General features: G+C 34.7%; 1 protein-coding gene and 1 pseudogene across 2 annotated transcripts; one reads left to right on the top strand and one right to left on the bottom strand.

Annotated features, from left to right (window-relative positions):
• Positions 1-1328, bottom strand: part of LOC125823117 (flavanone 3-dioxygenase 3-like) — a 60979-nt pseudogene extending 59651 nt beyond the window's left edge.
• Positions 1139-25116, top strand: LOC125823161 (polycomb group protein EMBRYONIC FLOWER 2). 2 transcript variants are annotated; one of them, XM_049502584.1, is made up of 22 exons: positions 1139-1346; positions 3432-3514; positions 3642-3810; positions 4266-4321; positions 5761-5878; positions 5964-6123; positions 6204-6245; positions 7415-7554; positions 8825-8887; positions 9033-9154; positions 9932-9996; positions 10762-10814; positions 10937-10990; positions 11073-11132; positions 11581-11627; positions 11730-11851; positions 15717-15900; positions 17057-17105; positions 19008-19091; positions 22456-22535; positions 23937-24026; positions 24758-25116. In XM_049502584.1, the coding sequence occupies exons 2-22, from the start codon at positions 3480-3482 to the stop codon at positions 24879-24881; spliced, it is 1917 nt and encodes a 638-aa protein (XP_049358541.1). In that variant the 5' UTR covers positions 1139-1346; positions 3432-3479; the 3' UTR covers positions 24882-25116. The 2 variants fall into 2 exon arrangements, with proteins under 2 accessions (XP_049358541.1, XP_049358540.1); XM_049502583.1 differs by having other exon boundaries at positions 24755-25116.
• The last annotated feature ends 254 nt before the right edge of the window (positions 25117-25370 follow it).

The raw sequence follows: 25370 nt of genomic DNA, 5'->3' as shown, positions 1-25370 counted from the left end.
ACCTAAATTTCATAGTCTAAGGTGAGTTACCCCTTTCAATTAAGTTTTATTATAATTATAATTTGCTTAAGATATTTATTATTGAGTTGCATCTTGTTAGTATGTTGTATCACTTTGTGAGACACCTGGGCTGGACTCCTCTACTTTTCTTGTTATATTGAAATACCGTCATGAAAGGAACGTATGAATTATTGCTAAATATTTGATCAAATGGGATTATCTAATTCATCCATAGTATTCTACGTATCCGAATCGATCAAAAATTTAATTATATCCGAATTATTCATTTTCAAATAATATTCACATTATTTACAAATATGTATTTTAATAAATTAGGTTTACCTCTCATTAATAAACTTAACAAATACAACCCTCTTTTAACGATTTTTCCAAATCAGTCATAATTATCTAATTTTAATTAAATTAATCGGCTAGATTTACTATTTTGTGTGAACTGAAGTACCCATTTTGACCCTTATAGGAAGGTTATGAGTGTTTTTGTACATGTAGTGCACTTTGGAAGTATCCATTTTTTTTTTACTATTTTGGGGTATAAAAAATATTTGAAGGGGCATTTTTGTCATTTCACTTATTTTATTTTGAAATAAGTTATTTCAATATTTTTCTTAAAAAATCAAAATAACAAGTAAGATCTAAACAATTATTAATGATAATAAGTTCTAAAAACCTAGCTACCCCACTCCACCTCCCCCAACCTAGCATCACACTACCTAAATCATAAACCTAAATACCAAAATAGTTATTTCAGCATTATTATTCCACCAAAGAGAAAAATAATTTATCTCAATACTATTTTCTCCGTCTCTAATTACCTGTTCACTTTTCATTTTTTAGTTGTCCATATCTTCTTGTCTATTTTGACAAATCAAGAAAGAATTTTCTTTATCTATTATACCCTCAATTAATTACTTTGAAAAAGTAGAACTTCTTGAAAATCTTAAATTTTTAATTTATCCACTTCATAATTAACAGAGATAAAATAGTAAACTCACTATGTTAATAATTATTTTCTTAATAAGTGTGCCAATTGAAAAATGAACAATCAAACAACAAAATAAATGCACTTTAATTAATTCCAAGACTATTTGGTCTTCACACCAAACAACCCCTGAAGTGTTCCGTTCAGATTGTTCCTGTTCCCAGTTAAAACTTGACCCTGCCCCAAAACGCCTCTGGTTGAGCGGTCAAAGTTCGAACCGAAACCAAGAACGGATCCTAAAATCCGACTGATTTAGGTCCGCCAATTTCAAACGGCGCCGGTCTTCTTCTTCCGGCGAATCGACAGAGACAGCACCTTCCTCCACCATCTTCGACAAAATCGAGTAGTAGGTTACATTCTTTCCTTTCTATCCCGTGGGGCAAAATCCCTAATCCCTTTTTCTAATTATTGTGAGCATTGCAACAATTTAACTTTGCATATATCCATGTTTTGCCTGTGAATTATCAGTGATTTGGGAATTCCAGTGGTTATCTGTTTTTTTTATTTTTTTTGAGCTTGCCTATGAAGTCTGAAGTATTGGATTTTAATGGTTGTTTGGAGTTACCTAATGACATGATGGAAAAAAAGGAAAGAAAAAAAGACAACAAGAAATGAACTGCTAGAATGACCCTAGCGTTCAGCTGCAATCGAGCAAAGACTGCATTAGGTGAATTCTTTGCATCTTCTAAGCTTTGGTGAGCTGAGTTAGTGGGTAGGTGTGCTTGTAAGAGGTACCATGTACCCAAGGTGTGTGCAAGCTGGTACAGGAACCACAAATATAACAAAGAAAATACTAAAGACAGGGCTAGGTTTTATGTGAGACAGCAATTTTTTTTTTGATAATTAATGTTTTTTTATTCGAACCTGACAAACACTGCCCTGGCTGTTTCGGCTGCAAATTGATTATAGTTTTCTGATTGCATAGCCCTTTCTGCTTTGCAAATTTCGAAGAAAGTCTTTTATTGATAAATAATGCACTATAGAGTATCTCTATGTCATTCATCTGAGTGAGATGTGGAAACTACAGTTTTATTGTCTGAATTCAGAAACTTTTCCTTATAACTAGGAACTAATTGAGAAACAGTGGGGTCTATTAGATATAGAGGGGTTTTCAGACCTACCAAAGGTACTCCAGATTGCCCTCTAGTAGGATCAGATTTACAGAGGACTAAATATTCTGCCTCCACGCGTGTTTTGAAGGCTGAACTAAGGGAAGTTGTGGTTTAATTTGTTTAAAGTTTTTAAGATCAAATTCAGCAATTATTTGTGCTGGAAAGAATATTAGTAGATGAGCTATTGATCGAGTTTAGCTGGATCAATAATTCCAGTGGGTTATGTTTGTGCGGAGATAGTTTTCTCAGCATCAAGGAAATGGAATTGCTCACTGTTGAGAAACTAGTCTGGTAAGGTGAAGGTGCATGTTGTTGCCAGACTCTTCTTTCATGAAGGGTTAGTGGGGATTAAGCAAGGGATAGGGAGAAGCGCATATTTGCATTAGTGTAGGAAGAATATTTGGGGAGATTTGGAGTGGTGCCGGGGGATGCTGATATTGGGAATGTAAGAACTAAGAAAACTTGACTGGTTAGTAGATACTATCACGCGAACATCTTTGTGATCTCCATAATTTTCTTCTCTTCCTGGTAGTTCTCAGATCACTATATGAGAGAATCACCTTTTTTGTGGCCAAGTCACTATGTGAGAGACTCACTTATTCATATTTTACACTAGAGACAAAAATGTTGCGGATCTCTCTCTCTTTTGTGAATCAATCTTGATTGTTAGGGAGACAATGTTCCTGTTCTTTTTGAGTAATTAATACTGTTCAATGTTATGGGCAACCTATTCTTCCTTCAGTTGAACACTACCTTTTCAACGACTGTTGTATTTTTCCTAAACCATTTATACATGAATTCCAAAAGTATATTGCTGTGGTTCCCCTTCCTTTATAAAATCAAAGAACAAAGTTTTTATCATGCTATAGCCACAAGTGTATCCCTTTCGCTTGATGAAGAAGCTGCACACGAGTTTCCATGTTAAGCTCCATTCACATTTTGCATCTGGTAGTTCCAGTAGCTTTCTATTGGTTCTTTGCTTATCAAAAAGGTTTGTAGCATGTAATCTCATTCTTTTTATTATATCTTCTTCTTAAAATGGTTGTTTTGGTTGCATTTTTAAGCAAGGCTATTTATATTCATACAATGATATAGTGAGACTTCATGGCTTTGTTTTTTTCAAGTGAGATGAGAATGAATTTTCTGAATGTCTCCCTCCTCCACAACTAAAGAAAATAGAGAAGAAGGAAAATAAGACTCATGTATTATCTGAAGGAGAAATCTGAATCAGATTTTATCATTATCTTTGTTTCCCTTGTTGCCTATTATGTCAAGTGCTTAATGATTCTTTCCTCACACAATTTTATTTCTGAATTTAGTGAAGTTGAAAGAACTATGAATATACATTTGAATACTTTGTGACAAGGATGCCAGGCATACCTTTAGTGGCTCGTGAAACCACGTAAGATATTTCCTGTGCCCTGCATTTGAGGTGTTATATTTATATTTGTCAATAATTACATCTAAGATACTCAAATGCACTTACAGAAGCATGGATAATGATTGTTATATTATAATTTGTGGAACAGGAATTACACTTGCTACTGCAGTTACTCTACAGTTACGGATTCAATGTGCAGGCAAGATTCTGCTACACATTTGTCTGCAGAGGAGGAGATTGCTGCTGAAGAAAGCCTTTCAAGTTATTGCAAACCTGTTGAACTCTACAACATTCTCCAACGCCGTGCTGTTAGAAATGTAATGTACTTACATGAGGATGCAGCTTTTTGCCTATTTGTCATCAATGCTAATGATTTTGGTGTCAATTTCCAAGTTGATGTTAATGGTCTTAAAATATTGTTGATTTTATTGGTTTTGTTTATCTGCATCAAACAGTCATTTTAAATGTCAGTCAAAAGTTTTTGCGGTAAAATACTCAACAGTATTATCATTCTTCTCAGCCATGATATTCTAAATAAATGCATCTTATGTCAGTTCCAAGTGTTTTCTAGAAAAGTATACTAAAGATTATTATCTTTCTCTCTGCCATGCTTTTGAACTGGTGTTTTAGATCTGGACTTCGATTTTTTGCTTGTTTCCAATTGTTATGAGTTTTAATGTGTTTGGTCTCATCACTTTTATTACATGCTAATTATACATTCATCATCTGCATTTTGTGTAAGATGTTTCTAATGAGTGTAAATATCTTGCAGCCTTCCTTCCTTCAAAGATGTTTACAGTACAAAATTCAAGCAAAGCACAAAAGGAGGTATATTTGATTGTGATTACTTTCACTCCCAATTTTTCTGTCATGCAAGGTTATGTCTCATATACTCTAATACTAGATGCTCCGAGGTACTTTTAGTTGTCATGTGATATTGTCCATGTTGCTTTGGAGTGAACTCTAAATTTATGTGGAGACGTGACTTTCATTACTTTATTTTGTCTTAATTATCTGGTCTTTTTTTTTGACAATGGCTCTTCAGTCAATATTTATTGTATTAAATTTAATGAATTGTCGAGATTTCATTGATCTAAATCAAACAAGTTCCTAGTGACAAGATATGTCTTTACAGTACGATTCAATGCTTAAACTTTGTAGTACTACTAAACATTTTTCCTTATAAAATTTGTTAATAAGTACTTACACATTTAAGACTTGTATAGTAGCTTGTATGATATGGTGGCTTCACCTTATGGCTGCAAAGTAACTTCTTAAAAAGACAGATCTAGTTACTGTTGGCAAGTTTGTCTTAAATTGCAGGCAAACTACTGTTTGAAATAGCTGATGAAACACAATTTGGTTCACCCTGTAGTTGGTGATCAATATCGTACGTGTTACTCATTATTCCACCCCATAATTCATCAAATGTTAAAAAAGTTAAAATCATATAGGTGCACGAGTTTGAAGCGAAAAGTGATGTGAAGCTCACAACTTTTAAAGTGAATTGCACAATTTACATATTATTATAAAAATAGCAAAACGTATATGAAATTTGTACTATAAGCAAATTTCAATTAAAATAACTAATTTTAGCATCCAATATAATACCTTTACTCAACAGAAAAATTCAGCTCCTCAAATGTGATATTCAATTACCTCGCTGCAAAGCTTGGTATTTAAGTGGAGAAGGGTAGAGGGCTAGACCCATTATCCATCGAGTTTTGAACCTTGCGCCATTAGCCCTTCGGAATTCCTCAGTTTGAAAGATATCTTTTTGAATAAAATACCTTATCCAAAAAATTCCTACTCTTGAAAGGTGAAATTTAAGAATCAACCTACGAGCATGTTTGGATTGACTTAAAAGTTGGTCAGACCTACTTTTAAGTCATTTTTAGCTTTTGGAGTGTTTGTCAAAGTTAAATATAACTTAAAATAAGTTAAAATGACTTGAAAAAAAGTTAAAAGTTAAAAGTAGGTACTTCCCTCCTTTTCATTTTTTAACTTATAAGTTACTAAAGTTTGACTTTTTTAAAAACTACTTTTAAAATGCTAATTTTTTAAAAGTTAAGCCAAACGGGCTCTACTTCTTGCCGGGATCAATTTGTGTGTACTTGTTTGAAGCCCACACTTCGCTGAAACGCATGGCTTTGCCATGAAGAGATGATCTCTCGCTTCATCACTTTAAGCAAAAAGTGATCTCAGTGTATGTGTACTTGCAATTAGTTTGCTTTGGAGGTGATTTATTACTGTGACTATTTTTTTAGGATTCAAATGGCAATATCTGTGCCAGCAACTGTGAACGATGAATCACAGGTCCAGAATTTATTTCCTTTGGGTGTAATTTTGGCAAAGCCACTATCAAGTGCTGCAGCTGTCGAGGCAGTAAGTTCTAATCTTGTGCAAATTCATCCAGTGACTTTTAATCTTTTATGCTGTTGGGTACCTTGCTAATGCCATTTGGTTACAGCATTCTGCTGTCTATCAGTTTAAGCGGGCATGCATGTCAACCTCATTCAGTGGAGTTGATGGGATAAATCGTGCTCAAGCAAAATTCATTCTCCCTGAAATGAATAAACTCTCTGCTGAAATAAGGGCTGGCTCTCTTGTCATCCTGTTTGTCAGCTTTGGTAGGTAAAAAATGTTTCTGGAATTTTATTTGTTGAGTTCGATATGAAGGCCTACTATATATGGTTTTCTGCCTTTGCAGCCGAACTTGCGAGAGATCGTGGGGATATATCTTCATTTCCATGTAAGTAGTGGGAAGTTGGAAAGATTCAGAGTTTGTGCAGTTACAGGTGTCAAATACACTTTATCTGGCACTTATGATTGCTAGCTTTTTCAAACTCAGCACCTCTTCATTTTGTTTTCTTTTTTGCTATTTGTATTGATGGTTTAGAAAAAATTAAGCATATGTATATTGTTTAAATATTGCAAGTCTAACCATCTATAATAAATATTTACATATTAAAGTAAAAAAGTCTAACCATCTATAATGTGCCACATATGCAAACATGTTTCTTCAGTTGTGAGTGACCTATTTCACAAGCCTGAAGTAAAAGGGAAAAAAATATAATGGCAATGACATAGTATTTGCAGTATGGTAACCAATACATGAGGTCTCCATGGTAATTCTTTCCTATTTTTGTCTTTCATAGTTTTAGAAAGCATTTCCTTCTGGTTCGACATGTTTAGCTGATTGAGGAAAGAGAATTTCGGAATTTCCCTTCTACATGTCCCTTTATGCCCTTATAAAAGTGATTCTCCTTCACACCCTCTTCCATGAATACTGTCTCTTTACTTTTCCTTTCATCTCAGTCTATCTCTAGGACCTGACAAGATATGAACATCTTTAATTTTAATGCTGTTAGGGAGTATCTTCTAACAAGCAAGGATTGTGTGAAACCAGTCCTATACTTAACACTTAACAGCAGCACTAAATCCTTTGTATATCTCAATCTAATGGGTTCACAGCAAGCTGAAAAAAATATTGAATTCATAATTCTAATCATCATTATAAATTCATGTTTGTGGTTTGATGTTTATAATATAAGTTACAAAGTTCTTTTCAAAAAAAAGAAAAGAAAGCACATTACAAAGTTTGAATGTTATATCAGGAATGTTGTCAATAAATGGATCTGAAATAAGTCCACAGACTTTCGTCAGTGCTTGGGAAGTTTGAATAGGCACTCATTAGCACATGAAAAGAAAAACCACATAGAGGTTGTTACTATATCAAATTACGTCGTGTTAGGTTGTCTGCATGCCTTATTGTCTTTTGCATTGTACTTTTTCATTTTTCAGTATGTTTGATAACCTCCTTTTTCCATATTTAGTTGATTTAAGTTTTTGATCTTTTCTTCAGGTTTCTCATGATCCATCATCTTTATTGTTCTAATCTTATTTTCGAAACTGTGGTAGTGAATCTTGAAGGGCACTGCTTGTTGGGCAGAATGCCGATGGAATTACTTCATTTATTGTGGGACAAGTCTCCCAATTTGAGTTTAGGGGAGAGAGCTGAGATGTTATCAACTGTTGACTTGAACCCTTGTTTCATGAAGGTATGCCTTAGCTGAAGTCGCTGAATAGAAGTATATATTGTTAGTTTTTTTTTTTTTTTTTGGTGTGTGTTTGCTTGTTTGTTCTGGTTTGATGATCGAGAAACCCTGATAGCCGGTGGTGCATGATTCAATACTCGGTGGATAATGGGCCTAACCCCCTACCTTTCTCCACTAAAAAAATAGTAGTAGTATGTATTGCTAGATTGATATTGCTTTGTTGACTGCTTTGTGACCAACATCTCACTGACAATCTGGAAGAGTGATCACTGCTTTTTGTTATGCTTCAAATGTACATCCTTAGTTTAACGAAAGAGCTTGTGGTTTCAGAACTTTTCTTCAACCAAACACCAGTAGAAAAAGTTCTGCAGTTTCTGCAAAAGAATGAGAATACTACTCCAGAGGTGCTTCTCAGATTTTGCAAAAACTGAAAAGCTTTTCTGTGTCTGTGTTTGGTTGAATAATTACTTGAAAAAAAATTGAAATAAGTTTTTCCGTAAAAAGTTTGCAACACTTTCTGGAAACAAATGGCAGCCCAGTAAATTGATGTCTTGCCACTGGTGGGAGTGTTGCAACTGCCCTTAGTCATGTTATTATGCCTCCCTTTTCTTCACCAAAATCAGAGCAAATGGATTTAAAAACCAGCTCTGGTTTACTTAAAAATTTGACTAATCTTCTATGCCAATGTTGATACTGGATAGGATCTATCTCATCTGCTCACTTGACTACGTCTGGAACTCTAGAATCGATATGGCTTCTTCAAAGTATTACTAAATTTTGGATTTGTCTTTTGTTAATTAAGGCAGATATGTCTTCTCTTTCCTATGTTGCTCATATATGTTATATTTAGTAGTTCCATAGGTGAAAACATGGAATTTCTGTCCTCTCTTTTGTTAGTCATAAGTAAAGGGTTTGATAACCTAGCAGCCGGACCTTCACATATTTGGTAGAGGCTGATTCTTCTGGATAGACTCTTTTCATTTAGTGTTTCATGATGTAGAATCTGTCTATAGTGGCCATTACCAGATGTTTTGCTGAGGCTGGTTCTTCTGGATAAATGATGCTGGAATGGCATTGCTGAAGTACTTTTAATTAATTCACACATGTTGTTCTGGTGTTGATCATGGTCACACTCACACATAATGAACTGAGTAATATTGATACATAGTCAGACATAACGATTAGTGAATAGTTAACTTGTTGAAGAAAGGAAGAAATGAAGAAAAACAAGAGGAACCATCTTCTCTGACAGCTATTGTGTCTTCATCTGCAGACAAGCTCTTTGGACAAAGACAGACGCATTTCCTTTCAGTATCCCCGCAGTTCTGCGGCTCTGGTACGCCATTTTGTACTCAGTGCTTATGTCCTTGAGGATTTTAATAAAAGATTTTCAATCTTTTTGCTTATATAATTCAATTATTTTTTTTTCTTCTCAAAAATAATTGAATTTCTTGGATGCTGTAATGGTTGGATTATGAAAGGCGACAATCCAACAGCTGCAAGTCAAAATTGCTTCAGAAGAAGCTTTTGCAAGAGAAAGAACACGATATGATTCATTCTCCTATGATGACATTCCTACAACTTCATTGGCTCGAATAATACGGTGAAGCACTATTTTCTGCACTGCATATTTCTTTATTTTGTCGTGTGTATTGCCTTTCTTGTGTTTGTCGTTGTGTGATGCCTTCTTTCCTTGCTGTACAAGAAATTATCAGTACTATCATTGTTGACAACAATTATTCCATCATTGTGTTAAATGTTAATTCTTCTTTGCAGCACATACTTGCATTCAATTTTTTGCTCGTTTGAGCTTGTGCCACTAGGTAGATTTCCCTTTTAACTCAGGTCAGCATTCAGGGGCATACTGCTCTATCAAAACTTAGCTGAGCTCTGATCCTTAAAATTATACTGCTATATATCTAGCTTATTAGATTAGCTTCCTCCTACGTTCCCAGCAAGTTTTTGTGCATGTTTGGTAGACCTTGTCATTCTTACCCATCTTTGCTACCTCACTTGTTGTAAATGATTCAACCTATTCAACCCGATTGATCAACCCTGAGTCCATCTCGTTTTCCAATGTGAATGTAGTGATGCAACTCTAAGTCATAAACATGCTAAATATCGAATGCTCTATTGCACTCTGCGGTTCTGAAGATAAGTCAATATGCTGATTTATGTTTTTTCCGCCGCATGTCCCCTTTCAAGTTTCATTTTCTCCTTTAGCAAACAACATTTCCTTATTCTTTTCATTCCTTTAGTTTTAACTGAGTTTTGAAAGTGTGCGTTTAGCTTGATACTGAAATTGAAGAGGTTCAAAATTCTTTATGTCCATTGTAAAGTAGATTTTGTAGCTAATACTTTTGCTTATCACGCTTTCTAGGTTGAGGACAGGAAATGTCGTTTTCAACTATATGTACTATAACAATAAGTTGCAGAGAACAGAAGGTAAACTTAATTCTTCTCTTTATAGTAAAGCTGTGGCTTGTCTGACGTCATATTTGGCTACTTTTATTTAATTTTGTGATATTGCGACCAATATCTGTGTTTGCTCTGGGTGGTTGTTCCTTGTGCTTTTGAACTCAGGTCAGATTCTATGTTGTCTAGTTTTGTTTTGTAAAGCATTTTCTGTTATTTGGATGGATTTAAAATGATTAAAGCAGGGTTCTTTTCCAGTTAAAGAATCTGCTCCATTTGGTTCTTTTGTTGAAAATAAAATCTTCTTTCCTAAACTATGTCCTGAACTCATCTGGTATTTTGTTACTTGGATGTCTCGCTTACTTTGGTGAACCCTCCCTTTGTTGTACATGGATGCTTCATGTCGTTGGGTCATGTAAGATGCGGCTAACTTGAAATTTTAAGTACTATCTCTTAGGCTCAGCTTTAGATTCTGGGCATATAGCAAAATAGTGCACTGTATATCCATTTGAAATAAATTGTAAGAGCAATCAACTAAAGGCCTCCAACTTGCTACTTGGACTTTAGTCTGTATCTTTCATATGTCAGCCAATCTGTTTGAATTGCCACCATCCTACATATATCAAGGTTTATTTTTCTCTTGGTGTTAGAGCAGTTAATAACTTTAAGAATGGTGAAATTGATGACATTTCCATATGTGCGGTATTCTTTTCTGTGATCAAATTCCTTCCATGTAAATATTGCTTGTGCAGTTCAAGCTACTTAGTTTTTTTTGCCCCCTTTCTGAACTTGCAGTGACAGAGGACTTCACCTGTCCTTTCTGCTTGGTAAAATGTGTGAGTTTTAAGGTAAAGACTGGGATAATCTTAGTTTGTTTCTTTAATAAAACTGAGCTATATGGATCCAGTTTGAAATGGTTTTGGTGAGAAATTAGTTTAATAATTTTGTATCTTTGCTTTTTTGCTTCTAGGGTTTGAGATATCACTTATGCTCATCCCATGATCTGTTCAACTTTGAATTTTGGGTTGGTAAACTTCATCACGCTTCAAATAAAATTTTAACTGTGTATTTCTCTAAGCTGTCAAATTAACCTCGTATCATTTTAGGTAAACGAAGAATATCAAGCTGTAAATGTATCTGTGAGAAGTGAGATGTGGAGATCTGAGGTCAGCACATTTTCTTTTAACTCAGGGGTGAATCATATATGGTCTGCAGTATCTGCTCCTAGCACAAATCTGCTGCAATACATAGTAGTTATCACTATATTCCTGTAGGAGATGGATAGATGCTTAACTCTTCTTTTAGGTATTTTGATTTCTGTAATCATGTCTGCAGATGACCTTCTAAAGCTTTACTGGGTTCTTGATGAAAGACAAAATATGTAGTTTAATGGTGAATATCTTTAATAAGGTCATGTATTTTATTTGCATGATACTTGGTTAAATTCTAACGTCCTCTATAATTTTGATTAGGCAAAGGTTTGATTTTTTTTTTTTAATTGATTATTGGTTTGAAAAGTCAGTTCTGTATTTTTAACTTGAAATGCTTGACTACTCTTACTAGTCATGCCTTTTCTTCTGTGCAAATTAACTTGCTCTCTGGAGTGATCTTCAGATTGTTGCTGATGGCGTGGATCCTAAGCAACAAACATTCTTCTTTTGGTATGTAACTATCATGCTCCTCCTATTTGTATTCTAGCTATTTGATGCTACTTCAGAAATGTGTTGTGATATTCCACTGCTTTATTTGTAATTTATGCTCAGTTCAAAGCCACTAAGACGGAGGAAACAGCCAGATTTAGTTCAAAATTCAAAGCATGTGCACCCACTTGTTTTAGATTCAGATTTCCCTACGTCAATGAATAATCTCAATGAGAGGATTAATGGTAATGACGACTCTTTTTCTTTCTTTTTCCCATTGCATTCCTTGGATTATTCAATGTGTTGATAGTTTTCAGAGGTTGAACTGTTTATTCAACGTTGTTATGTGTTCCTTGGTAGGAGTGGTAGAGCATGGTTTCTTAGTGGATACACATAAGTGAATATTACTTGTTGTCAGAGTTCCATCAACATCCTCCTTTCTTAAGTTGAAAGGTACACAGTTGCTGTCTGAAGGTGCAGCAATGTTTGATTGTTGTAGATAAGGAACTATCTAGGTGATCTTTTCCTTGCACACCGTGTAATAAAATTATAATTGTGTTGCCTATGGCAAATGGTAGCAGATGTTCCTTGACCACACCCCTCACTCGATGAAGACTTGGCAAATTATAATGGTGGAATTTGTGTGCTATTGGCCCTTGGGGGTTCTTGGTTATCAAAAAAAAATCTTAGTAGAATAATGATTTTATGTGTATATATTATTAATTTAGAACCCAATAGCTAAAACGGGCTTGATTTTTTTCTTTGCAGAACCCACATATTTTAAATCCTAGATCTGACTCTACTTCTCCATATAGTATTTCCCAGGAGAGTTGAGATCTTTTATGTACCTATGGACGCTCTTTCAAGTTAGAAGAGGGTTTTACTTTCCTCTCATTTATGAAAAGAAATGCAAGTTGCTTGTTCCAGTGTTTTAACAAGCAGAACTGCAGCATGCCACAGTTCAAGGTGAATGCAAATCATCTTGAGGCATAGCTGGGGCGTATTATGAGACGCATGGCTCAATTGCTCAGGCATGTCTTGATGCATGACCTGAGTTCTGTTCAATTACCCTTCAAAGTCCTAAGTAATCCTGGACTCAAACCCACAATAACAATCCAAAACGCAAGAGGTTGGAGTATCTACAAAATCAATTTTCGTTGTAATGCCCACTAATTTGCTAACTCAGATTCTTTGTTTGCAAAGTTAATTAGCAAATTGCTTGATGGAATAGAGAAACTCAACAAGTTACTGAGTGCCATAATCTAACGGTATAATCTGTAAAACTGGTGTCGTTCTGCTAGCCCAACTGTTGAATGCCATAGTTTTCTGTTTACCTATAGCTCCACGGATAGTGACTGAGTTTCTGTTTTAGGAAGGGAGGGAGAATTGGCTTCCTCTGATCATGAAGAGAAAATAGGTTTTTTCTACAAAGCAGCATTTTTTTGTCATTTGAGACTTCAAGTGAGACAGAATCTGGGTATTGGTTTTAAGGTGGTGAACTGGGGATTTGGCTATATATTTTTACTTTACTCTATATATTAAGAATGAATGTTGGGGAGCCTCGGGTCAGCCAGTCATTTGACCGGTTTGCCCTTCTCCTTCAACTTCCTCTATATACCTTTAGTATTTTATCTGTTTTAATTTATTTGTCCTATTTTTTTTTTATATGTTATGTATTATAAAAAGTAGTACGAAAAATCAGCTTAAAATATTAAAAATTTGGTTACCTCTCAAAATTTCACCCATAATTGCATAATTGGAACTGAGGGAGTAACATATATTATTTAAAAATTATATTGAAAGTACTATAAATTACAATAATTAACAACTTAAAATATTTGAAAAACATATTAAGATGTGATTAACTTCCGAAATTTCACATGTGCCACATAAATTTGGACAAAGGGAGTAACATGTATTATTTGAAAATTACGCTAAGAATACTATAAATCACAACTTGGAGTATTTTAAAACATATTAAAAATTTGATCAACTCCCCACATAAATTGGGACAGGGAAATACCATATATTATTTAAAAATTACGGTAATTTAAAGTACTATAAGTCACAATAATTAACAATTTAAAAATATTTTAAAAAATATACTAAAAATTTGGTTTGAGTTCAAAATTTCACATGTGCCACATAAGTTGGGACAAAGTGAGTAACATATATTAAAATATTTTTTAATTAAAAAATTGATAACTCTCAAAATTTCACACGTGCTAGATATATCACAATAATTAACAACCACATAAATTGGGATAGGGGAAATAACATATATTATTTAAAAATAACGTTAATTAAGAGTACTATAAGTCACAATAATTAACAATTTAAAAATATTTTTAAAAACATACTAAAAAATTTTTTGAGCAAAATTTCACATGTGCCACATAATTTGGGATAGAGTGAGTAACATTTTTAAAAATATTTTTTAACTCTCAAAATTTTACATGTGCCACATATATCACAATAATTAAGAACTTAAAATATATATTATTTAAAAATAACGTTAATTAAGACTTAAGAGTATTATAAGTCACAATAATTATCAATTTAAAAATATTTTTAAAAACAAAAACATACTAAAAATTTTGTTGAGTTCAAAATTTCACATGTGCCACATAAGTTGGGATAGAGTAACATTTTTTAAAATATTCTTTTACTCTCAATATTATATACACAATAATTAACAACTTTAATATTTTAAAAAACATATTAAAAATTTGATTAACTCTCAAAATATCACATGTACCACATATATTATTTGAAAAGTACGTTAAAAATAACACAAAAATAATTAACTATTGGGCCCGGGCTTTTATATCTAGTATGTATATATAGAATGTAATATGATGGAATTCATTTGCTTAATCGATTTCTGGTAGAAATGATTTTCTTTTATACCCTTAGTATATCACACTGATAATAGGTATACTGGTGGGGGTTTGAGAGATAACTAGCTTCCTACTAGAAATATCATTTTATGATGGTGTAAGAATACAATGTAGTGGAATTTATTTGCTTAATTGTCTTCTGGTAGAATTGATTTGCTTATATAACAATAAATATATCTTATTTGTATATGTATACTGGTGAGGCTTTGAGAAAGAATTATTTTTCTACTAGGATAGTCATTATATGATGGTGTAAGAATATAATATAATGGAACATTCTTTAAAAAAAATATATGATATAATGGGATTCATTTGCCTAATTGTTTTCTGGTGGAATTGGTTCTGCTTATATAATAATTGTATATTATTTTAATATAGGTATACTGGTGGTGCTTTGAATTAGCTTCCTACTGGAAAATTCGTTTATGGTGGTGTAATATACACAAAGGTTCCCCTGAGCTACCTCTGGATTCCAAAAAGATGCTTAAATTTTGAGGGGGGGGGGGGGGTCTCATGGCTCTGTAGTCGTTTAAAGTGGTAGAAAAATCACCTTTTGTGACTGGCACTAGTTTGAAGAAAACCAGTGCATGGCACACACCAATCACGTTTTGCCATGCCATCCACCTGAAATCATCATGAAAGCCACCTAAACTCATATCAAAACAACACCAAACTACAGCCTCCCATAATCCATGTTCTCTTCACAAATTTCCTTCAATCCCCCCGTTTAGTTTCAAATTCAAAAATTTATTGGAATCAGTATCTCAGAAATCACCACCAAATAAAAATTAGAAAATTAAAATTGCCACCAAACCACAATCTGAAAATTCAAAACATCACCAAATCACCACCCAACCAAAATCAGAAAATCACCAGATCCACCAAAATGTGAATAGTAGAGAAAATTGTTGGGGTGAGTGAAAATAACAGAAAAAAGAAGAAAATTAAAACCACTGCCAAATCAGAACCATAGTAAATCCGTTTCTTGACTTAGCTTTCTTGAGAGCGCTGCTTTTTGATTTAAGGGTTGGGTGAGCGGAAGTTGATCATGTCCAAGTCTGACTGCCATTTCTTATTGTTTTAGCCTTTTGAGTGCGGATCAAAATTTATTTTCTTTTTGTCCGAAACCTTGGCATACAAGTCTGTTGGCATCGATATTGACGCACCATTGTTACTAATAATGATTTATCTGCTGTTAAACATTTATCAGGTGTTGCTGACGCTGTAGAGTGTGATCCATCAAGTTCCAATGGTGCAAGTGTTCCCTCATCTGGTCACTTGTATACAGATCCTGATTCTGTTCAGTCAGCATCAGGAAGCACTCTTGCACCCCCAGCACTGCTTCAGTTTGCCAAGTCAAGAAAGTTATCAGTTGAGCGCTCTGATCCCAGAAAGTATGTTCATTGGCACAATGTCAAGTAGCATTTTTACTTAACCAAGTGATTTTGGGTGGAAAAGATTTGGACACAATACTGAAGTCTTCAGCAGTGAAATTTTTTTTTTTCTTTTAAATTTTTTAAAAGTGATTTCACTGCTGAAGACTTCAGTTGTGTCCAATAATTCATCAATTATCTAATTTTGTTGGCTGCATTAGGCTTTAAGCCCTTGAACTCCACTGTGGATTATTGGCTGTCTAATCTGGAGCTATTATTTCCCTTTGTTGACTACCTCATTGGACCTACTGCAGTTATGGTGTTTGTTTTTGGGAGGCGGGTGTAAACCTGCTCCCATGTTTTGTAAATTTGAGGTTTTGATGCCTGTAGTTCTGAGAATTTTAGGAAATACCTGTGGGAGATGTACTTACTCCTCCTTTAGTTTTATCTCAATAATTCAACGGTGCCTTCAAAATCTGTCTTGCCATCTAGTTTGGTGACCAGTAGTGTCACTGTATCCAATCCGTGCCTACTGCAGTTATGAAGTTTCTTTTTGGCCTTTGTAACTTTTGGAATTATAGGAAATACCTTGAAAGATGTACAACCCCTCTAGTTTTTCAATGTATTCAACAGTGTCCCCATATTCAAATGTGGTCTTTGCCATTGATCTAGTGCCAAATAAGGCCTGGTTATGGTGGCTTTCTGTTCTGCCTTCTAAATAGCCTTAATCTTAACTTTGTCAAAACCTCAACCATGACGACCATTTTACTATGTGCGCCAGATGGAGTGGATCTTGACTATCCTTTCTGCAATGTGATGGTACACTTGTGTTTTGAGTTTCTCGTTGGTTGGGCTTTACTTCCCTTTTGATGATGCAACAAACCGTTTCCTTCTCTTTCTCCAACAGTTGTAAAATAAATCTGAGCTTATATGCTACAAAATTAGGATTGGTCCCATGTATCTAGGTTAAGTAGGGTAACATTGATTATATTGGAACTGTCCAGTGATGTATTTCTGTATTATCTATTTTCAATGTCTTGTTGTTTTGCATAATGTCTTAGATGTGAAACTAATTGGGGTAAAATTGACTACCCAATTTTTTTGTATAATGGTTTACGTTTATAGTTCGTAGATAAGATTGTCTGGCTTTTAATACAATTTTGTTTCTCTCTTACAGTCGTGCACTCCTGCAAAAAAGGCAATTCTTTCATTCTCATAGGGCCCAGGTAATTAATCTCTTACGTTATGCTTGAGTATCTTGGAATTTCCATTTGGTTCCTCATAAGCCAATATAATGTGAAATATTTGACAAGCAGGATTATTTTGCATTTACTCGATGTATACAACTGTCTTAAAATCTTACTGAGTGGATGTTGCACTTAAAAATCACAGTAAGTGGTCCAAAATGTGAAGCTCTTGGCCAAGTCAAGTTGCTTGATAGATTCTATAGTTGTACGGAAGCTGAGTATCCTATCAGGGATGATGGATACCCTCCTTGCAACTATATATAAGGGCCTTTTTAACATAATGTATATGATGGACAATATATACTTGGTATAAGAAAGGATCAATTGGCATCTCAAAGTCATTATCGAACAAGGTGTGTGCTAGATATGACAACGTAGGATGATGTTCATTTATCCAGAAAAAACATGGGATGCCACATTGCTCCAGTGTCATGGACACTACTTGTTATATATTGCAACAAAGATCCAATTGACTTGTTGCGGAAGTCATGAATCTTGTTACGCCGACATTTCTATCTTGCTATGTAATACAAACCTATGGTCAGTTTTGATAGTTTTTAAAACTTTCTTAAAAAATGTGAAATGTGTTACCCAAATACTATGGCCAAAAAATCATATTTCTTAAAAAAAGTGAAATATGTTACCCAAGTACTATGGCCAAACACAGTGAAATTTCACCCAAATTTTCACCCAGATAACATTTGCAAATCTATGGCCAAACCCTTAGCTTAAACTCTTTCTTGAGTAAAAAAGTACTTTCATGAAAAATCAAACCTATTATAAATAGATAAAGTAATTTAAAATTTATAAAAAATAATTAAAATTGATAATTAGTGTTAGAATAGAAATAAGTATTTCCTACTTAGAATAGAAATAAGAATAGGAATAGGAATAGGAATAAGAATAGGAATCCTAGTTGGAAAAGGATTCCAATGTAGTGTCTATAAATAGGGTCTCAATGTAACTATTTAGATACACAATTCAATAATATTTTTCGTATATATTTCTCACAATTAGAAGCATCTTAGACATTAACAAACTGTTAAACTTTTTGTTTATGTACTTCTGTTGGTATAAGAATAAGTTATGACCCTCGTATCTGGAATCCATTGGCGTTACTAATCCAGATTTGTGGCAAGTGCTCCCTGCCAGGAGCTTATCCATTCCCAGGGCTCTAATCTGAGACCTCTAATTAAGGGTGGAGTGATGTCAATCTGTCCCACTCCATGGTGGTAGTCGTTAACCTTTTAGATTGCTTACATATCTACCAAAGGAGTGTTATAATTCAACAACTTAAATTATTCAATGATCAGGTCTTCAGTCTGTAAGTTTCAATTTTATCAAAAGCCCTACTACTGAAGGCTTTGCCATTGCAAAGTACTGCTGATATTTGTAGTCTTACACTGGCACATAGGGTTCATTGCTTGGAGCTTCCTGCAATGTTAAGTTTATAAAATTCTTTCCCTGTTCAGTTTTCATGGTTTCTGTTTAATCAGAAAATTTACTTTTGAGAAAGGTAACTGAACTGTTTAATCAGAAGATTTCTTTACTTGCTTTGGGTATCACTAATGGGATGTGTATAATCTATGATGTTACTTGAACTAATCAAAGATCTATTGTAATGACAGTTCAATATTGGTTTCCATTGTAGTGTGTGTGTGGTGATTTCCATTTGAAATAGCCCCAGGATTTGGGGTCTAGAGGTGAATTATCTTGCTGATTGTGACAGAGTTAAATAGATTTTGAAATGTTTGTCTACTTGTATGAATCTTATAGTCTTTGGAAGAGCTGAGGTAGCCAATATATGGCGTTAGAAACCTTTGACGCGATGCAGAGTCCTTTTAACTTATGTTTCTAATGAAAATTTTTATTTGGGTGAAGCCCATGGCACTGGAGCAAGTTTTATCAGATCGAGACAGTGAGGATGAAGTTGATGATGATGTTGCAGATCTTGAAGATCGAAGGGTATGTAGCATAATTGTATAAATTGGTCTTTATTGTACTCTGCGTTCAAATTAATTGGCTGACCTTTCGGGTTAGTTTGTCCTGATTGTCTTGACCCTTGAAATAAATGTCAAAAACTTGTTCTTTTAACATATTTGAAGTAACCATATATTCGCCTTAGTGTTGTATCTTATTGAACTTGCCCACTTCATCCATGATAACATCTATTTTAAGAATATTGTATTAAATTACTTTATTATGCCATTCAAAATTGTTCTCTTCATTTTCAAATTTTGTTTAATTGGGTCATGCACAATTAGACTTGAGAGTAGTGGGTATCTGTAAAGGGTGTTTTGGTACACCAAATAGGACTTAGAAACCATAATTTGGTTACAGTGACTGGATTATTGACTGGACAACCATCTGATTTTTGTATACCAGCTAATGACCAGATTGATTCTGGAGTTGCGCAGTAACATCTTCTTGACACGCGGATCAGATTTATTTCTATGAACACCCTGTTCAACAAGTTGATATTTTGATTGCATAAGTGCTGCACCTGTTTCTTCTAATAATTCCAGGGGCATCTTAACTTGATCTTCACAAACCTAAACACTAACAATTCAATCATCCAACAAAAAGGACTTGCAAGAAAGTAAGTTTTGGTGAGGAAGAAATTATGGCAACATCATTGGTATAATAATTCTGATAAATGAAGGACAACATGTAGAAAATGAACAATTTGCCGAAAGAGATTTTAGTAACAATGGTGTAAATACAGCGAAGTGCATCCAAAGAAAAAGAAAGAGCTACAGAAGTACGGCTACAATTTTTTTGCATTTTGCCACTGCAATCCCATCTAGTCTCACCTCAATTTCTCTCCAATCATGCGATCTAAACCTGCAATGCATGCATTTAGTCTTACTTCTACTTATTTGAAAACCCTTACTCTCTAACATGCTTCTCTATAGTTCAAGCTTTTGGTTGAGACCCTCGCGAGTTTCACCATCAACATATAACATACACCATGAGACCTCCATTTGTATTGTGTTGGTAGCTCATCCGATATTGGGGTAAACAAGTAGTGACTCAATGCCGATCCCCTGGTGTAAACTCAACTCACTATTAAGGGAAACTCCTTTGTATCACCTATCATTGTTTTCATGCTAGTGACGGCTCCTTAATACATGTCATTTATATACTTAAAATATGGATTCCTTTCTTCTGCATCACCCACCAAAGGACCTTGCATGTTCCTCTATTGTGTTCTTTCTCTAGATCAATAACCATCATGTGTAGGTCTTTCTTCTTTCGCAATAGATTAACATCAATCTTCTTAGTAAGGATATAACCTCCATTGTAGATCTACCAGGCTTAAATCCAAATTGGTTCTCTTTCACTCTTGTTGCCTTTCTAAGTCTACACTCTATCATTTTTTCCCAGACGTTCATCGTATGACTCTTGAATTTAATGCACGATAGTTTGCACAACTTTGAATATCTCCTTTGTTCTTATAAGTCAGAACCAGGGTACTCTTCCTCCATTCATTGGGCATCCTACCACTTCTTAGTATATCATTGAATAGTTTGGTGAGCCATTCCACTCCTACATCTCCAAGGCGCTTCCAAACCTCTATAGGGATACTATCGTGGCCACAAGCTTTTCTAATCCTATCTTTTTTCCTGGCATCCTGTACCTCTGACGTTCTAATTGTACGAGTATAGCTAAAGTTTCTATCTTTCACTAACGTGTGTAGATCTTAAATTCTCCTGGTTCGTGTTGAAGTATTAATCAAAGTGATCTCTCCTTGATCTCATTATCTCCCGTCAACACTTGTTGAGAATCGTCCTTAATACACTTCACCTGGGTTGAAGTCCTTGCCCTTCTTCTCTCTTAGTCGTGCTAGTTTAAGCAATTCTCTCTCCTTCTCGTGCCCCTATCTTTAGATACAAGCCATTTAGAATCTTCGTACTTTACTATAGCCTTCTTAGCTTCCCACATAGCTCTCTTGTATTCTACAAAAGCTTCTCTGTCCTCCACTTTTGGTAAGAGAAGTTACAGAAAAACTGGAAGAAATCAAATGCAGAATCTTAAGGTTGTGCGGGGCGGGTGGAAGTGGGTTTTTTTAAAACTAATGTGGGGCGGGGCGGGTTGTGGGTATATGTAATTTTATGTGGGTTCAAACTTAATTTTAACTTTTTACATGTTATAAGAGTGATAAAACATTAATATTAAGATAATTTCTTTAAATCTACTAAAATATTCAAGATAGTAAATGAAAATGATTCAATAAAGAGTAATACATTTTTTTTTACATATTTCCCAATTGACCTCTAAAAAATAAATTTTTAAGTCACTATCCTATTAAATTAATAGGACTTAAAGAAAAAATGAATTTATTTTTAGTATCAACTATCAAACATAACTATAAAAAGAAAATATTAAAAAAATTATGCAGAGCGGGTTCATGCGGGGGTGGGTCTATGCAAGGCGGGGTGGAGCAGGTTGAAAATGAAAAAAAATTGTCATGCGGGGCGGGGAGGATTAAAAATTTTGTGGGTTAAGCTCAACCCGCCCCGCCCCACACCCGCCCCATTGCCATCCCTATTGACAGGCAGCCCAGGCTACCAAAAATGTAAAAAGAACCATGTATTCTGTGGAGACTTATCATGGGACCAAATGTCTCTTTGAATATCTTCGTATTCATTTTACTTTTCTTCGCTTGCTCATTCTGGAGGGCCATATGTATTAGATTTCTCTATAATTGTATCAGTGAGTTATATTGTCCCATGTATACTAGAGTTTTCAAAGTTATCAGCTAGCCATTGCGTCCATATGACTTGCTGCTGACGCTGTTGTAATTTTCTTAACAGTTGTGTGCTTGGATTCATAATCTCCTGTAAATTTTAATGGCGTAACATTTTGATAAGTGGTAAATTTCATTGCTCAACTAAAACCAAAGGTCTAAACATTATTCTCAAAAAAAAGAAAAGAAGGTCTAAGCAGTTAATAAAGATTGCAGATTGCTATCTATTCATACAAAAATGGTATTTTGAAGGGTTTGGATGAATATTGACCTCTGGAAACAACTAGGGGAAGTGCTCTGATGTATGGTTCAAACTTGATGATAAATATTTTCTACCAAATACTTGCTTGACACTTAAGGAACTGTGTAGTTTCAACATGAAATTACGCAGAACCGTGAAACTCCTTAAGCTGCTTTAAAAGAATACATTTGAGAACTACTAAAGGTTGTGATCCGAACTGTTCCCTCCAACTAATTCCCCTTCAGAACTGCTGCAAAATTTAGTCAATTGAAGGGGCAAGATTTTGATTGTCTTAGATATCTGAAGAATTCATTCAACTAACTTTAGACATGTTACAGATGCTTGATGATTTTGTGGATGTGACCAAAGATGAAAAGCAAATGATGCATCTGTGGAACTCATTTGTTAGAAAGCAAAGGTACTGTCTTATTTCGTGTCTGGTTTTATTTTCTAATATGGTTTTCCCTAATATTATTAAGATTTAAGGATACTGTGGTATGGAGATATGTGCATCTTCTGCTCTTATTTTCGGTAGGGTGAAGCGGGAGGTCTGATGAAGTAATAGATGGTGGGTTACCTAGGAATGTAGTAAAAGTGCAACTCTCTGCTATTAGCTTCTCCAACTTTTCCTGGAAATACATGGAATGTTACAAATGTAAATCTCATTTTCTTCTTTGACAACCTGTTCCAGGTGAAGTAGATGGACCAGTCCACTTCTCCCTTCCACTACATTTCTGCTATATGTAACCAAAAACGTTCTCCCTCCATCCCAATTTATGTGACACTCTTTCCTTTTTTTTAGTTAGTCTAAAAAAGAATGACACATTTCTATATTTAGTAACAGTTTAACTTTATAGTTCTCATTTTACCTCCAGTGAGATGAGTTATAGCCAGTAGCCACACAAATATTTATGGCTTCTTTAGACCACAAGTTTCAAAAATCTTCCTTTCATTCTTAACTCAGTCAAACTCCTTCACATAAATTGGGACAAAAGGAGTATTATTTAGTGAGTAGATGCCATTTGTTGCGATTGAGCTAGCTTTGCTAGTTTCAATACAAGAGTGACATCACCTTGTACCTTTATAGGAAAATCAAAAACAAAAACAAAAACAAAAACAAAAGAAGAGTTCATTGCAAAAGAAAAGGCCATCCTGGAAGGAAAATGATTCCAGGCTGCATATGGTGGTGGCCTATTTGGAAGTAAAGGAACTCAAGATGTTTTGACAACAAAACAACCCCATCCAGAAGATGAAGCATAGTTGTATTCAATTTTTGCATTTTTGGTGTTACCAAAAGTATATAATAGATACAGGTACTCTATAACAGTTTCTAGAGTCTCTTTAGATATTTTTGCTAGCTAAATCTGGATGTAGCTTGTGATTATGGCATCTCTGTCTTTGGAATCACTACAAATGTTACCTTATCAAAAAAAGAAGAAAAGGCTGTCCTTGATCTGATGCTTTGAAATAGACATTTCATGAAAATGTTGTGCCATTTAAGGGTTTTGGGAAGCACGTAACTTGCTTTCTCTGTTCTTATTAAGCTACACGGACCTCTCACTAATATAAATTGTTACGAAGTTGGTTGTGTCTTTCTTCCTGCTTCATGTCATGCTCAAGCAGATGGGTAAGATTATCTGATACATGCTATATAGAGCAAAACACATTATTATATTATGCAATAAAGGGCGACATGTGTGGATTTTCTCTTGCTGATTTACATACATGCAGGTGATAAATAATAGTAAAGTGATGCGTGTTGGAAAAGTGCTGTTACTGAATTCCCTTCTTGGTATAACATTTCTTGTCACTGTGGCAGGGTGATGGCAGATGGTCACATCCCTTGGGCATGTGAGGCCTTTTCAAAGCTGCATGGTCAGATGTTTGCCCAAGCACCAGCCTCGTTGTGGTAATTAATCTTTTTATTTACCTATGTCAAGATCTGTCATCTATATGTGATGCTATCCAATCCATACACCTGTATTGTGCCTTTGCTTGGTGCATCCAAGATCCTGTATATTTTCCAGAAAGAAGGTACTCTCTTTTCTGTTGAACAGTGAACACTAAGGGGTCGTTTGGTTGGGAACAAGTTATCTCAGGAGTAGTTATCCTGGGGTTAGCTATCCTAGGATAACTTATCCCATCACCATCATTTAAATGGCGGGACAAGTTATCCCAAACATGGCAACCAAACAAGATAGAAAATTTCTATCCCAACACTATTTTCTTAACCTATCACTATATAATTTTATCCCTCACACCAAACGGCCCCTAATAATATGTATTGGAGAGTTGGTCGATCACAGTGCTTTTTTTGGAATTTCTGAGTTTGTCTTATTTACTTTTTTGGGGTGGCTCATTTATCTTTACTTAGTGTATAACAATATAGCAAAGTGGTTAGCAAATTTATTGTTGGCGTCACATAAATGCATGTTTTCTCGGATCTGACGAAGCAGTAATAGTACTTTCAGCAAACGTCTAGACATTTAATGATAGACTGGTCTTACTTCAGATTGCTGATTTGGGTTTATCTCAATACGTGATAATTGCTCACCATCTACAGTATCATGCTGTCATATACTCTAATGTTGCTCATCATTAGTGTAGCTTTTATGTATCGTCTAATATTTAATACAGCAGGTGTTGGAGATTATTCATGATGAAGCTGTGGAACCATGGCCTTGTTGATGCGCGTACAATTAACAATTGTAACCTAATATTAGAGCAGTTCCAAAGCCAAGACAGTGATTCTACTAGAAGTTGAATACCCATTTGACAATTTGTTACCATCTTAGCAATGGATTTGGTAGAGATGCAGCTTTGTGACTGGAGCTGCATCTCGGAATTTTCAACATCTGTTTCTCTAATGTTATTGTGGCTAGATGACTCTTCTGTATTTTAAGAGTAATATATGCTAAATTAATGTTTTATAGGGGACATATAGTGGCATCTGATGTTCTAAATTGGAAATCAATGATTCACATTGTTCAGAGGCTCTGAATTCTGATATGTCTTGAATCTGATTCTTTTTTCAATGTCTGACTCCCTCTTTACACCTCAAGGAGATTATGCTTGTTTATAGAAAGTGATTAAATTCATTTTATATAAAATGTAAACTATTCTCACATCTAGTATTTATCCTCTCACTTTAACAAACAGTGTTGCTTTCATTATCTTTACCCTTACTGATCTAAAACCCTTATGCAGTCTGCCAATTAGATTCAGAATGTACCCAACTCACACAATTTTGTTC

The sequence above is a fragment of the Solanum verrucosum genome, unplaced genomic scaffold (assembly GCF_900185275.1).
Source record: "Solanum verrucosum unplaced genomic scaffold, falcon-dt-bn FXZP01000199.1, whole genome shotgun sequence".
Taxonomy (NCBI): domain Eukaryota; kingdom Viridiplantae; phylum Streptophyta; class Magnoliopsida; order Solanales; family Solanaceae; genus Solanum; species Solanum verrucosum.
This window is presented reverse-complemented; position numbering and strand designations above follow the sequence as displayed.

Bases quoted from the DNA above. Each gene is read 5' to 3' on its own strand.
- LOC125823161 (XM_049502583.1), top strand. From the start codon at position 3,480: ATGCCAGGCATACCTTTAGTGGCTCGTGAAACCAC. The intron at 3,515-3,641 runs GTAAGATATTTC...TTTGTGGAACAG, and splicing joins TTAGTGGCTCGTGAAACCAC to GAATTACACTTGCTACTGCA. The intron at 17,106-19,007 runs GTAATTAATCTC...ATTTGGGTGAAG, and splicing joins TTCATTCTCATAGGGCCCAG to CCCATGGCACTGGAGCAAGT.